Here is a 15,667-nt window from a genome sequence, read left to right as displayed (position 1 = left end):
ATTGATTCAGCCCTTATATCACATTTTTGTTGTTTATGTCTATTTCCACTGTAAGAACCTGAGCCCCTTAAGGGGAGAATCAATGCCTAATACATTTTATTTTCCTCAGTTTCTAGTGTGATTCCTTGTAACAGCAAATGGATTTCATCCCTTGCATCAAATCTGGCCAATTTGTATTAGTTGCTTAGAATGCTGTGGTGAAAGGGAATCTGAGGTCATGTGTAGATTCAATGGGAAAGTATTCTGTAATCAATGAGGGCTTTCTGCAAGGGTAGGGGAGGGGAGAGTGATAGTACATATGCCCCATAGAAGGCAATAATAAGAGTGCTTTGAATGAATAAATGAACAAAGAAATGAATCTTATCCATTTTCCAAATGTCTTACATGACCGCTTTATTCTGAACCTCTAAGATGAAAGCAGCCCTTGCCCGTGCCTGCAGAGATCTTTAGCCGGAGGAAGAAATGTTTTCAAGTATTTTCCAGACAATAACGCTGACGACCATCAATATTACAATGAGAATAATTGACAGAGTTGTCTACCTGTACCAACACTTGTATTTCTTGAAATGGGCGCGGAGGTGGAGATGGAGGAGGTGGAGGAGCCGAAATCAGATTGTAACATTGACCAAAGAGCTGCAAGCATCTGACAGAGAAAGGAAGGCATAGGGTGGGTGCAGAAGAAATGTGTGGAACTCTCCAGCTTGGAAAACAAGCATATGTGTTAGAGGTTGATAGGAAGGAGGAGGAATAGCTTGACTTTTTGCCCACTCAAAATACCCTCCTCTCGTTCCACATCCAAATCTGCTCCTTTCAGTGTTCATTCCAACTCCAGCTCCACCAACAAGTCTCCAGGATCCACAGGCATCGCTTCTTCCGTGGGAGTCTTATCCTGAGTCAGACTTCATGGCAGCACCTCTATTGTGGCTCTTCCGCCGTGCTTTCAGTTTTTGTGTGTGTCCGTATAGTCCTAAATCCTCGAAGGGAGAAAGTTCACTGAGCTTTGGAACCTCCATGACTGGCTTCAAATACTAAGGCTTCGATAGGTTGTGTAATATGAAAAAGAAACAATTTCATCTAGTATAAGTAGTACTGCTATAGAATGAGCATAATAACCTTTATTTTCTTTTATTTTGGTACTGGGAATCAAACTCAGGACCTTGTGCTCATCAGGCAGGTGCTTGTGCTGCTAAGCTGTATCCCCAGCCCCAAAACATTTAAAGATTGTTATAAAACTTAAATAAGGTAACATCTGTGAAGTATGTGGCACATAATAAGTCTTCAAAACAATCTTTGTTTATTCTATCACTAGCCACAATTCTCTTCACTGCTATATTTAGCCCATTTTTTAAAGAACAGGGGTACATATTCTTTTGTGTCCTTTGCTATCTGTTACAGAGCCAATGTTAGAATGAAATGATAAAATACTGGATGCTAAAAGATGTAAATAAGAGGGGCTGGGGATTTAGCTCAGCGGCAAAAGCGCCTGCCTGGCAAGCGCAAGGTCGTGAGTTCAGTTGCCGGTACAGGAGAAAAATCAAAAAAAAAAAAAAAAGATGTAAATAAGATGTGAGCAAATCGGCCAACTTAATGGTTCGGTTACAATGGCTACATGTACAACAGGAAGAAGTGAGGTGAAAACATCAGTAAATTTGTAGCCTCATATTTAAAGAGCTGAGCACTTCTGAGTTTTAGACAATAGAATCTGAGTAGCAGTGTGGGCCAAGGGTTTCTCAGTGCCATAGGTATAAGCGAGAAATCTAGATTTGTGTGCTAAATTTTGAAAAGTATTGTGCAGGTCAAGCAAAAGAAGTTTGTGGACCACTAGGCTGCAACTCTGAAAATGATGAGCTAAGAAGCCCTCTATCTGTCATAAGTGCCAAAAGGCCTGTCAGAATCCCCCTGAACTTCTTAAGGAGGTCCACAACAGAGGCAATCCCATTGTGCTGAGGGATGCTTTGTGATCTCCAACTCTTCAAGATGCTTGTTTATTTGTTTTAGAGGTATTGTCAGGTGTATTATGTGATATCAAACCATAGATATCCATGGTCTTGCTGGATAGCAACATGTATTTCAACGGTGGGTAAAACTAATCTACATGGACTCACACATGCTGTGCAGGACAAAGCAACCAGGGCAACATCTGTGCTCAGTGCTTCCAGGAGCCAGCATGTGGTAGAGAAAATGAGACAAGTGAACTAGATGGGACGTGGGTTGTCTAGGTGGGGGACTCCCGGGACCAACCAGCAAACTACAGCTGCGTGAACTTGAGGCCCAAAGAAAATATCCAAATTTGGATATGAAATTCCACACTCCTTTAATACAGTGTGGACCTAGACAGTCCATCCCTGTGCTAAACTGGCTTGTGGGTGGCCACTTGTGACCCTTGCTACAGCACTTGGGAAATGCCCCGTGAGAACTGCACTATGGCGGCCCAGTGGCGATCACAGCTGGGGAAACACAAGGGGAAGTGTTCTTCTTTAACCATTATTTTTTAAATTTTAAACATTAAAAAAACAACAATGAAGACTAAAGCAAAACAACACAAAAACAACAAAAATGATACATGACCTCAAAACCAAATGATAGGAATTAACAATGGTTGTTACATTACATACTGTTATCTTCCACAAAGTTGCACAGTCCACCAGACTTAAGAAGGTAAGATTGATCAAACAATCAAAGACAGTAATAAGTAATAAAAAAAAAAACATTGGAAATGATGCAGAGCTTCCCCATACAAGATGGCAGGAGTTCAACAACGGTTCTTATACAGCATATTGTTATTTTCAGCCCAGTCATTCTGATTACCAGATTAAAACGTGCAAAATTGGTTAAGAAAGAAGAAAATTTTAAGCATTGACTGTTCCTTTCAATAAACCACAGCCATCAGCAATACACCTAGTCCAGCTATCCTTATATATACGTATAAATTTTGTTTTTCAGTTAAAAAAAACCCAAAACAACAAGAACAAATACATAAACAAAACAGCACTGAGAACAATAAAAATGATGCAGAATTTCTTGCATATGCCATTCTCTCTGCCCACACGGCATTTGCTTCTCCTCCTTTGCTGTCCTCACCCTTTCCCTCCTGGCAAACTTCTGCTTAGCTTTAAAACTCAGTTCCCCATCACTGCCTGAAAGGCCAGTCTTGTGCCTTAAAGTCCCTAACAAGCCATACAAATCGCTGTATTAGTACTTACAACATTAAATTTTAATTTTCTCTTTATAGAACAGTCTGTCTCACTAGGGCAGGGAATGTGTCTCACTTTTGTCTGCATTTCTGGTACTTAACATCATCCCTGGGTTTGAATAAGGGCTCAGAAATGCTTACTAAAGAAAAGGAAGACTTTTTAGATAAAAGGGTTTCTTAAAGTGTGCGAAATCCTTCCAGGGCCTGATCTTGAATATTTTGATCCAGGAAGTAGAGAGTCTACCCCTGAGTGTTGCTTTAAACAAGTTCTCTTGGTGAATCTTATACACAGTGCAATTTAAAGACCTCTGAGCTAAACTCTGGGCCCCACAAGGAAAGAGGCTACAAGGCGTGAGCCCTTGTATTCATGGCATTGGGCCTTTCATTCCTAGCATCTAACAGAGTGCTTGGTGTAGACATTCAACATGTACTTGCTAAATGAATGAATGAATGAATGGAATGATGAATAAATGATGAATGAATGAACAAATTAGCAAATGAATGAAAGTAAGGCTTAAGTTGCCACAGTTCTTCTCAGACTTTGTACCGGAACCCTAATAAGCACTTCATTCCTTTCTCTCTCTGTACTTACCATGAGGACACCAAGGCAGGCTTGATATCTGGCTAATAAATGCCTACTTTATGGGCATCCTTACCACCTCTATCTTTGTCAGCTTAGAAAAGTATTCAGAGGGGATCCCAAGGCACTTAAGTTGCAGGTTCAATCACTTTACCCCTTCATGATAGTAGACAGAGAAAGCGAGAAGGATTTGATGCAAAGAAGATAGCAAACTGTCTCCTCAGCTAGTAATATTAGTAATGCTCTTCTTCCACCTTTCCTGCACCCCTTCCCTGTAACCGTGAGCCTTCCTTTAAAATCCTTCGTTGTTAAACATCTAGTAGGAGCAATTCCTATTACACTTCATCTCTCTTCCCTTCTCCACCCTCTGGTGGAAGGATAATGAATAGCAAAATACACAGGGGGAAAAATCAAGTGACAGCAAAAATTATCTTAAAAAAACACAAATATTTAGCATTTTCTGGAGACTGATGCAGTTGCTTTAAGGCATTTAGTAATTTGTATTTTATAAAGCACACAAAATTGCATTTGAAAATTATACTTTTCTTGGTTTTCCATACATGATTAATTAACCCATTCTGTCCCAAAGCTACTCTACTCCCTTTGCTGTTCTTACTCAGTTTGAATCAGAGGACATGTACAGCTTTCCCACACTTGTGGACTGAAATGAATATACTCTGAGAGGTTCCCTAATTTTACATGAAAGTTAACAAAGACTCCTCAAGGCAGGGCAGGAATTACACCCCTCATGTGTCAGCTCAAATTGCCAATACTCCCTCTGATTTTTAAAACCAAAGAGAAGAGGTTAAAAGCCTATGCACAAAATACCATAAGTGCTTTTTCAAAAATCCCTACCCCAAGAGTCCCCTACTAGAGTGTATGCTACTTGAGAGCCAGAGCATTTTATCATCTCTGCATTTCCAAAGCCCATCTGAATTCCCAGCTTTGAAGAAACATTAAAGACTAGCCAAATGAACAAGGCAGGTCTGGAAAGCTGTACACAAGTATATAGCAGGCATCACGTTCAGTAACCCAGAGCCATCTATTCCAGGCACACTGTTTGTAATGGTAACATTGCCTGTACTGTACTTCTACCTCCAGAGTCAATATCTAATGGCTCTATTAGAGATCGTGTCTTAGGTAGTGAAGATAATGGTATGGAAACACCACCTTTTGTCTTAGAACATTTCCTTCTATTTTTATCTTTTACTATCTTTTCCTGTCAGTCAACTTCTTGACACCAGGAGAGCAGTTAACATCTCTTCCCATCGGGCTCTGCCATAGACAGGTCTCAGTGAGTATACACGCCAGCCATTTGTTCTTTTTGATTCTCTAAGCAAGTAAACCTTGAATAATGAACCTCTTTAGAATATGATAAAGGGTATAGAGACTCTGTCCAGGAAACATGTTAATACTTGCATGTACATACAAAAGATTATTCATAATCTTAGGTGGTTTAGAGGCACACTGAAACCCACACCCAAATCCTTCACAGACCCTTCTCTGAGCCATATGTAAAAGAATGGGAGGTTATCTGATAGTTAAATACCTACTCTATATTATTCTAAAGGCTACATAAACTGCATTCAACAGTTAAACTTTTGCATTTTTTAAGAATACTGAGAATTCAGTAGGCAAGATTTTCACTCTTAGCATTACCAAAGTGTGGCATTGCTGTGTTGTTTATCAACAACCCATTCTTGGGTAAAACCACAAATACAGTTTGAAAAGCTATCAATTTTTCCTCTTAGTTGCTGCATCAAGCCACTGTTTTACAAGACCCTGAACATTCCCTTTCATTGCTTGGATCATCTCACGATATCAGATGAAATTACTACAAGGATCCGTGTATTTTTCACGGTGCACAGGAACATGGACCTGGAGATCACATGACCACTATTTATTTCCCAGGTGACCTAGTAAGTTACATAACCTGTTGCTGCCTCAGTTTCCTCAAGTCTAAAATGAGGACAACATAGAGTTTTCCATAAGGTTCCTGTCAGGATTAAATGAGCTAACACATGAGAAAAACAATTAGTGCATTACATGGGCTGTGGCCAGTGCTTAATAAATGGTAATGAATGCTGCTGTAAATGTCTATGAAATACTTATCATAGTTCTTGGTGCCCTATAAGTCCTGAATAAATGGAACCTGGCATAATTATAATTTTTGCATTGATGTCATCATTATCTTATGAGCTGCCCTAGGAAGAAGGAAATTCTGCATTCTCATTTTGAGACCTCAAAGCATACACAATTCAAATCATTGATCCCTCAATGTGGGAATGTAAGAGAGAGATGAAAGACATGGTCCATGCCTTCAACCATTCACAGCTCAGCTGAGCTCACCATGCCAATAGTGCCAATTTAAAACCAGGGGTGCCAATCCAATCCAATTTTGATTCCCAAAATGTTCTTGGGCACTCTGCTTACCCTTTCCTGCCCTGAATTCCCAGTTGAGCTTAATTCATAGAAGGTGAAGTCTCTACTGATTAATTTTTACACTCTCATCTGACATCAAATGGCAATCATACAACCAACCGCACAAACTTCCTTCTCAGTCCTAGCTGCCAGAAAAACTCAGAATGGTATTTATTGCCCACATTGTACAATCCATTCCATCCCGATTGCGCCAATATAGCAGTTCTTCTTGAAGTCACCTATGTTCTGCTTTATGCTCAAAGGCTGTCTTATAAGCTGTGTAAACTTTTCAGATTTTTTTTATGTCTACAAACTGTGTCTTAATGAATCAACCACTTCAAGCCATTTTGGAAATAATCAGGGCTCCATGTTTTAATAAGTATCAGTTACTTCCCAAAACAGGAAAGCAGATATCCAACTTCTCATCTACCTTTTCTTATCAAGCTATGGGGATATTTTTCTCCCTTTAGCTTTCAGACAGAAATGGCTTGAGAATTTTAAACACATTCTGCTAAAGTCAGAGCCTTTAATTCTGTATGTCTCAGAATTTCCTATGTGTGAAGATCTCTCTGCTGAACCAGAAAACCAGCGAGGTAGGGGAGATACAGTCCACCCAAATACCCATCAAGCTGGCATTTAAAGTTCGCTGACAGTGAAAAAGCAAACCCATTCCATGAAGCATAGCAGGATCTAAATACCAACTGCTGGAATCACTCAAAAGGCCCTGGAAATGTTTCTTGGAGGGATTTCTCTTATGAAGACAAATGACAACTCAAGTCATTTTTGCAACACCACCACCTACCCACAGGCCCTCTTTTCATTGGTCTAGGGAGAAAGAAATCTCAGAAATAGAAGCAATTACTTACATCTATAGGTCATCTCAAAGCTGTCGCTGATGTTCACAATATCAATCTGGGGGAGCAGCTTTGGGGGCTCTGTGAGTTGCGACAAAGCGAATCTAAAAGCGGCATGTTCCTGTGACTGTTGGTTTGGAAAGAGTCCCCCTGTGAGAAAACAAAATGCAGCATGGTATCTGGGACAGAGACAGATTTTAGCTCCCCAGTGACCCACCTTAGTGGGTCCTTTTCTTCTCCCATGCCCAAGTCACTAGTTGTAGCTTTTTGTGGTGGGGGTGAGTTCCACTAGACTCAAGTGCATGCTGAAACTTAACTTCTGCAGCTGAGCTCCTATGTGACAGAGCTCCTCACACCCATTATTCTGCTCAAACATTTAGTCGTGCACCCTTCAGTTCAACTAAAGGCAGAGAAAGCCGTGAGAAGCGTTTCTCTTCCCCTTCCCTTGGGCAAACCACCTAGGAGATCCGTGCTCTTCTGTACCCAGAAATCTTCTCTGTGTCTAACTTGCCTGGGACGAGCCCCATCCCTCACAGAGCCTTATAGGAGGTGGGTGACAGTAAGCATTGCAAGGTGACTAAAATCTAAGTCTGGAATGCTGTGGGCTTCTCTGACATAACTATTTCATTTGACACTTTTGGTCTTTGGCAAGACCTATATTTAGCTATCCTATTGCCTCCAAAGTTTAGTATTCATTTTCCCCTGAAAATTCTTGATTTTCTGTGAGTAGCATTTTAGCGTATTGCTTCTTTCATTATTCGTGTTCCCAGCTACCCAGGAATGACTTGTTACATAAGGGATTGTCACTGTGTGTTTGTGTGGCAGAATCTTGTGCTTCAAGGATGTGGGGTCTCCAGAATGCCAAGAGGTACAATCATCCTATTCCCACAGAAAGCACAGTAAAGCTGCCTGTCGGGGCTCTTGTTCCAAGAAATAAGAGTACAGGGCATCCCTGTGTATTTACTGTGGGCACATACAGTGAATTAAAATAAACTTCTGTGAATTAAAAGCAGTTATTTCTAGAGACTGAACTATATGAATATTTACCGAGAAGTTTGTCTCAGATCTAATAGGAATCGATGTCTCAGTGGAAAGAACTTCTAACTTCTGATACAGTGGGTGCATATTCATTTTTATGAACAGCAAAAACAACAAGAAAATGGATTACAAAGCTTTTGTTAGAGATCTTATTAGTAGAATCAAGTACACCCTGATGGCAGTGATATTTTCAGCATTTGTTCTACAATGTAAGAGGTTTTACCTCTTGTTTGAAAATAGCAACAATAATTTTATCAGCTGAACAAGTCAGTTGGGATTAAACATGATGAAACATCTGCAGACACATGAATAAATGTAGCACTTCTCCATTCATTTCTACCCGGGATGATATATATACACAAATACCCCTAAGGAAAGCAAGTCCACATATCTCTAGGCAAGCAGTTATAACCAGCAAAGTACAGGCAATATGTAAGTACTAACATAAACAGTTCTCTGCATAAGAGCGAGTGATTTTCACATGTCCATATGTGCTCATTTTAAAGAGTAACAACAACAAAAAATCATTCTTGAATTGGATGCTCCACCCTCCTCTCTCGGATGACCACACCCCAAACACTCCTCAGTCCCCTTTCTGGTCTCCAGCAGTGAATGAAAGGAGGAGAAGGGGGAGGGGGAGGGGGAGATGAAAGACTACAGGCTGGGTTGCAGTGGAATTGTCTCCTGAAGACAGGAAGTTTCTCCATGTAGGGCACTAGCACACGTACACACACGTTTCAGAAGGTACCCTAACAGGTGTCAGGAAACAAAGCAAGTTACTCCATGGCCACACCAACCACCCCAGGAACCAGCTAGCTGGAGAGGCCGAAAGAGACTCTACTGCAGCACATGTGTGCCTGACAGAATACCAGCTGCACCACAACCCTCCAACAAACACACTCACACACAAAGAACACAAACTCCCAGCAGTGAGAACTTTCTCTGGTGGAGCTATTTCCCTACGAGGGGAGAAAACAAACCAAGTTAGGCAAGATGCTTCCAAGCAAAGCAGCCTGCTTGATTCTGGGACACAAACAGTCATGAAAGACTGGTCACACGGAAGCCATAGCCCTAGAGACACGCTTTTTTATTGGTGTTATTGTTCTTCTTTGTTTTGCTTTTCCCCATGATCATAAGGATGAGAGGTATCCGTCAGCTCCCTCATAAACAGAGGGAGGGCAGAGGACCATTTAGAAGCATAGAGCCAAGAGAGGGAGATGGGGAACAAAAAGGCATGTGGCGTGTTATATGCTGCCTCAAAGTTGAGGGGATGAAGCCCGGGGATTGGGAGCACTGGTGGTGGTGGGGTACGTGTGCATGTGTCTGTAGGCATGTAGAAGGGAGGCAGTGTCTGTTCACAGGGCATCAAAGAGGAGGGGGTGCAGGAAAGGATGGAGAAAAGACAGGCCAGGAAGTTGCAGGACTGGGGAAGTGAAGACCACCAGCCCAGCATGGCAGCTAGCAAACAGAAGGCAGCTGGGGCGGGGGTTCCAGACAGGAGAAAAAGAGCCTCTCTCCTTAGAGTGGGGGCCTTTTCCATTATCAGCGGCTCAATAAACCCAGCACTCTTACCTCCCCCAGCCCAGAAACCACTGCCTTCACCAATTAAGTGTATTTGTGCACATTCTATACATAATCGCACAGAAATACATCCACAGTACGTATTTATATAAATAAATGAAATCAGGCTCCATCTACCAAGCAACCCAGTTAACTCCTTAAACACCCACAGCCCTGTTCCAAGCTTCAGCCTGATTCCCCCCTGCAAGCAGTGGCTCCTCCATTTCCCATGCTCCCGCTTGGAGTGTGAGTGGCGTGTGTGCACCTGTATGTGTGCATGTGAACACTTCTGCTTCCCCCCCCCGTAGGACAGATGAAGCCCCCTCCCCTCGCTGGCTGCCCGAGTCTCCCGCCCTCCCACTGCTTAGCTTTAGGTAGCCACGCACAGCAGCTGTGCTGAGGAGGGGGTGACAGTCCGCCTCCGAAAAATCCCTTCCAGCTTCAGAAAGTCCCCAGGCCCAGGCTACCCCTCTCACTCACCGATCTGGATATTGTTGGGGAAATTGGCACCTACTACCGCGCCTAGGAAACCGGTGCAGAAGAAGGCAAAAATGTGCTGCATATTCCTTTTTGCATTGGCGAGAAAAAAGCCCAGGTCCAATCATAGATTTGGTGTTTCGCCCCCTTCCTTTCTTCCTCTCACTGTTCTGCCTCTTCTTTTCCTCCAGCGGTTCCTTCCTTCTTTCCTTCCTCTCTGCCTTCCTTCTGCGAGGTTTGTCTCCCTTGGAATCCGAGCACTTAAACTGCAGCGTTAACACCAACTGACAGGCAGATTAACTGAGCGCGGACGGAGGAGCCCGTCCTCATGCTAGCTGGAGCGCTCCCCCTCTCCTCCTGCCTCTCCTCTCCTCTCCTCTCGCACAGCCTGCCTCTCTCTCCCTCCCTGCTCGCTCCCTCTCCCCCTCACACTCACACAGGCAGGCGCTCTGCGCTGATACCCACGGAGCCAGCTCAGAGTTCCACAGCCGACCTCCCCTGCCTGTCGCCCTGCCGCCCCATGCTCACCTCATCCTCCTTTCCGCGTGTGCGGAGGAGGGAGGGGAGGGTGGGGGTGGCGCGCGATGCCTGTTCCCTAAAGGGGCAACCTCGGCGTCCCCTTCAGCCCCTACTTCTAAGCTCGCTCTGCCCTCTCCCAGGTCCCCAGCCTGCCGGATGTTCCTGGGAACGTGGGTTCAGCTGTAAGGCAGTAGGTGGCAGGGGGTCCCCACAAGAGCCCTGGATTCACCAGCTGCTTGATCTAGGTCACTTTTTCTAGGAGTGCTCGGACAGGCTGTGCGGGATGTAGCTCGTGCACTCCACTGGCCCAGTTATGCCTACGACTAATTCCTGAGGGGAAGACCCTAGAAATCCCTCTAAAAAAATTCACAGGAAACAAATCTTCCCCCTCTCCCACGAGGAGTGGGAGCCACAGACAACAGGAGGCTGGAGAATCATGGGCGTCTGCTTTGACTTGGATATTCGGCAGTTCTACCCGCCTTTGGAAATGACATCAGTGGTCTCTTTTACATTGTAGCCATTTAAAACGGGACCCCTTCCCCCTTTCGCCGCAGCCCCCAGGATCTATGGCATCAGGATGTGTGGGTGTACAATAAAAACTTAAGGATACTCTCACAGAGCAATTACATGAGTCATTTTGCAGGGATTCTAGTGAGACATTCAGGCTTCCTTTGGCTATCTCTGGATGCTGGTCATGTCTAGAGTAAGCAGGAACTCCGCAGAACGTGCTGGACCAGAACGTCCACAGAAGCAACCTGTGGAGAGAACAACTGTGTCAGGAAAAAAGTGTGAGTAAGGAAGCAGCAGTCACTAACAGCTATAGAGCACTTTACAGTTCATGAACCCACTTGGAAGTGCTCGCCTCTGTCCTCATACCAACCCTTGGGAAGTGACTGTTTTACAGGTGAAAAGCCTGAGGCTCCAGAGGTTACATCATAAATGAAGACAGACATGCTAAGTTGTACAATCCAGTCTGCAAACATGAATGTCCTGGCCGTTGCCCCGTTGGCCTGCTGTGCTGGACAGAACTTCCACCTAACATGGAATAATCCAGAAAGGGAAAGGTACACTTTTTCCTTAATAACAGAGCAGACGTTAGACCTATTTCTTTTCCACTAAAACAGACCATTTTATCCAACGCTTGCTTACTTCCTTCACAGAAACTGAACAGTTACACGTGCTCATGACAGCTAGAAGGGCTGGGATTGGCAAGAAATACCAGCCTGTGTTCAAAGGAGCCCTTAGAATAGGAACAACTTGGAGGCCAGATACTTTATGATGTCCTATGTTAATGTCCACATTAATTAGCTAGAGTGATTTGTAAAGCTACTGTTTACTCACCATGTATCCTATTCCAGGGCCTATGATGAGCATTGGATCTGCATCATGTTTATTTGTGCAATAATCCCCGTGGTCAGTAATCTCATTCCCATTTTATTGATAGAGAAACTGAAGCCTAATGATTTATCCAGTTTTCCACTGCTGACAAGGAGGAGACTGGGGATTTAAACCCAGGAAACTCTCCTCTCAGGCTCAAACTGTTTATGCTTAGGCTCAAAGAGCAGTAGAATACTACTCTAAGGGTAATAGAATAAGTTTGGGAAACTGGACAAGTAAAGTTTAGAAAGATCACTCCAAAAGATCACTTGCCAATTGTGAAAGTCTGGCATTCAATGATTCTATCTTATACTTTCTCCCTTTGCATTTTTTTTTTCTCCTCTTACTATTTTGAATGGTACCTAGGGATCTTTTAAATTCTCTGAGCTTTGTGCCTGGTAATAATAATAATTAGGCTGTCACTAAGGGCTTCACACTTTTCTGTCACCTTTCAGAGGAAGATCTCAAAACCATTTACAAGGATTAATTAGCAAAGCCTCAACGCCCACCTGAAATGGGGAAAAATTGTTTTGCTTACTGGGAGGGGCTGGAGATTGAGAAGGCAGAAAGATGCGTTTTCTGTGATCATTGTAAATCATGCCATCAGATCTTCTAAATATAGTTCTATGTCACTGCACTGCTCAAGCATGATCAATTGTGCTCTTTGGCCTATTGAATGCAAAATTGTTCAAAGATTAAATAAACATGGAATTTACACATTTCAAGCTTGGGTGTGTAGGTCAAATTACATTTCAGTTCAGCTATTCATTTCTCTTTAAAAATTCTCTTCAGTTCAAATGATGGTGGGGAAGCCACTCTATATTAGTCAAAAGATCAGGGCTTGGGGAAATGGGAAGAAATTTTGCACAGCCTGTTAGAACAGGAAGGCCCATAAGCCTAGCCACTGACATCCGCGGCAGACCAGGAGAAGTGCTTGAATAGAGATGTAAACACAGCAGTGGGAAGGGGAGAAGGAGGCAACTGTCTGTCTGTTCAGCACAGTTTCCAAAGATTTGGACCATGAAGGATGAGGAAATCACAGGCAGAAACCAAGTGCACGGCTGGGAGAAGACATGCAAACAAAGGGAAGAGATCAGCAAGGGCCAGAGGCAAGGGAGGATGCTATACACTCTGTGAGTCTGGAGCTTATGGTGCAAGATTGGGCAGGGAGGGTAGAACATAAAACCCAGAAGAGCACAGGGCCAGGATTTGCAAGGCATTGCATTCCTGTTGGAGGGTGGAGAGCCAGGGGACATTTTCAGTACCTCAGTGAAAATACTAGGTCTGAGCAGGAGGAAGAAAACACTGACCACTGGTAGATGGTGGTTTCTTTAGCCTGAAAGGTTAAAACTATATCCCATCCAGATTCATTGCTCTGGACAACCTATTCCAGTGCTGCTCCTTGCAGCCTCCAATCCCATTTCCTGTGCCCTACATCAGTCTTGGAACAATTGACTTTTTATAGTGTCTTGAGATTGATGATGACCAAACCCTACAGATATGTGACACACTGATTTACACAGCATTTGGACATCCGTCATCTCATCTCTTCCTCCGTCCAACCCTACAAGGACAGGAATTGGAGCTCCCTTTCCAGATTTGGTAAGGCTCAGACTAGTCAGCTAGATGGTTCACTTAAGACAGTCATTCTCAGTGGCAGTAATTTTCCCCCTGGGGGATATTTGGCAGTGTGTAGAGACACTTTTGGTTCTCAGTCTGGGGAAGTACCCCTGGCACCTTATACGCAGAGCCCAGGGATGCCCCTAAATCTTGTAGAATGCATGGTGTTAATACTCTAGCTTTTACAGCAAAGAATTACCTAGTTTGAAACTTAAATACTGCCAAAGCTGAAAAATTTTTTATTGGGTGCATGGCAACAGGCACACCAGGGCCCCAGTTCCGATTTTCCATTCCAGTATATGACATGGAAGAAAGACTCAGTTTATTTTATTTTAAGGCTTTTCACGTTATAAAAAATAGGATCCCTAAAGATGGGCACTCCACAAAGTCCAGGTGGATGATAAGCACCTAATGGAAGGATTCCAGATGGGGACAGGCCAGCGGAAAAGCCTTCCAAACGCGGCTCAAACTGTGCCCCAGAGTCAGCATGGCTCCTACTCCTCCAGCCAAGCCCAGTTCATCCTTTGGCACGCTGCGAGTCCTATGACTACAGAGCCAAATAACTTTGATTTTCTTATTGGGCTTTGGTTCTTCACTGAAAATCGAAAAAACTTGTGTTGGGCAGGGATTTTCAATCCAAATGCCTCCCTGGGCTGAACAGGAAAATGCATGAGGTCATCCAGGGAGAGTGTAGGGCAGTGGCCACAAAGGATACTAATGCCCAGGCCTATCAGAGCTAACTCCAGAGTCTCAGAGGGACACCATTAACGCCACAAGGAAGTGGAGGCTGAGGGTGGTGGATCGTCAGGCTTATTTTTCATGAGAAAATAGTAATATGCCTTTAAAGAAGCTGTTGCATGTGCCTGTGTTGCAAAGGCTGGAAGAAAAGGGAGGGGTGTGTAAAGGGTGTGTTTGGACTGAATCCTACCCAAAGACCACAGAGGACCAGTGGAAGCCAGGACGCAAGAACCGAGCCATCCTTTCTGCACCAGTTTGGGGGCCAAGTCCTTTTCCTCTCTGGACCTCTGTTTTCTCTTCTGTAAAACGAAGGTGTAATTCTGTAAAATGAAGGCTGATGGCCACAGAGTGTTCTGATTCTCACACCAGGGCTCCACTTGACCGCAGAGACAGAGGTGAAGGAGAAAAAGGACAGAGGTGCTACCCGAGGGTACCCTTGTCTCCCCCACCTGCTGTCCGCTGCAGTCCGTGGCCTTGGTACTTTCTTGCCCTCCCCAGGCTCATTTCTCTACCTGTAAAATGTGGGGGTTTTTGGCTTGAACATTTCAGGTTGCTAGTGCGAAACAATTCAAGGGGGGAGAAGATCATCAAATTTATGATCCGAGGACAGATCGCTGACAGCTAACAAATTGGCGCAAATATAATCAGGCGGGGGAGCCTCTGTGGCTTTAGAAAGTCCTCGTTTTCAAAGATGTTTCAGCAAATAATAACGAAAATATTTTCCATGTTTCCTAGCACAATTCATACAGAAAACTCCCAAAATACTCTGTAAACTGTGAGTATGTGTGTGTGTGTGTGTGCGCATGCACGCGTGCATGTGTGTGTGTGTGTGTGTAGCGCACACCCCAAAGAATGTAATTACCCACCCTGGAGTTCTGCCAGGCTTAGCAGCATTTTCTTTCTTTCTTTCTTTTTTCCTTCTTCTCCTTCTTTAGCCTTCCCTCCCCTTCTCACACACATGACAGCATTTTCATAAGCCCTTAGTATTACTAGGTAATTAGGGAGCAGAGCGAGTTCTGGAAAACACCCTGGGGCAGGATCAATGCCTAGAAAAAAATAACTCTATTGGAGGGGGAGGCTGCTGGGCAGCCTTACTGCTACTGGTAGGAGCTGGGAGCGCTGGATGTTGTTTCTCCAAACCAGCGGGGCCCTTGGGAAGGCTGCACCAGCCACGTTCTCCAGGGTGCTGTCCATGGCTCAGGGTCCTGCTGCTCAGCTGGTTTAGAAGACACGGGAGCCAGGCTGTCTTTGCCAGTCTTACCAAATGGGTGAGTTTAGATGAGCCACTGG

The 15,667-nt window shown here is 44.0% G+C and overlaps 1 protein-coding gene across 3 annotated transcripts in view; it reads right to left on the bottom strand.

Annotated features, from left to right (window-relative positions):
- The window catches only part of Gria1 (glutamate receptor, ionotropic, AMPA 1), a 314,019-nt gene extending 303,243 nt beyond the window's left edge, over positions 1-10,776 (bottom strand). For 2 of the 3 annotated variants that reach the window (XM_005376180.2, XM_005376179.2), the window contains exons 1-2: positions 10,127-10,774; positions 7,061-7,198 (exon numbers count right to left, since the gene is read on the bottom strand). In XM_005376180.2, coding sequence (XP_005376237.1) covers positions 7,061-7,198; positions 10,127-10,208 — 220 coding nt within the window. In that variant the 5' untranslated portion in view covers positions 10,209-10,774. Of the gene's footprint in view, positions 1-7,060; positions 7,199-10,126 lie in introns of all 3 variants that reach the window. The other variant, XM_005376183.2, reaches the window with a different exon arrangement.
- Positions 10,777-15,667: the final 4,891 nt, after the last annotated feature.

This window comes from Chinchilla lanigera, unplaced genomic scaffold (assembly GCF_000276665.1).
Source record: "Chinchilla lanigera isolate Chin_1 unplaced genomic scaffold, ChiLan1.0 scaffold00007, whole genome shotgun sequence".
NCBI lineage: Eukaryota > Metazoa > Chordata > Mammalia > Rodentia > Chinchillidae > Chinchilla > Chinchilla lanigera.
Note: the sequence above shows the minus strand (reverse complement) of the source record. Positions and strands in the feature narration are given on the sequence as shown.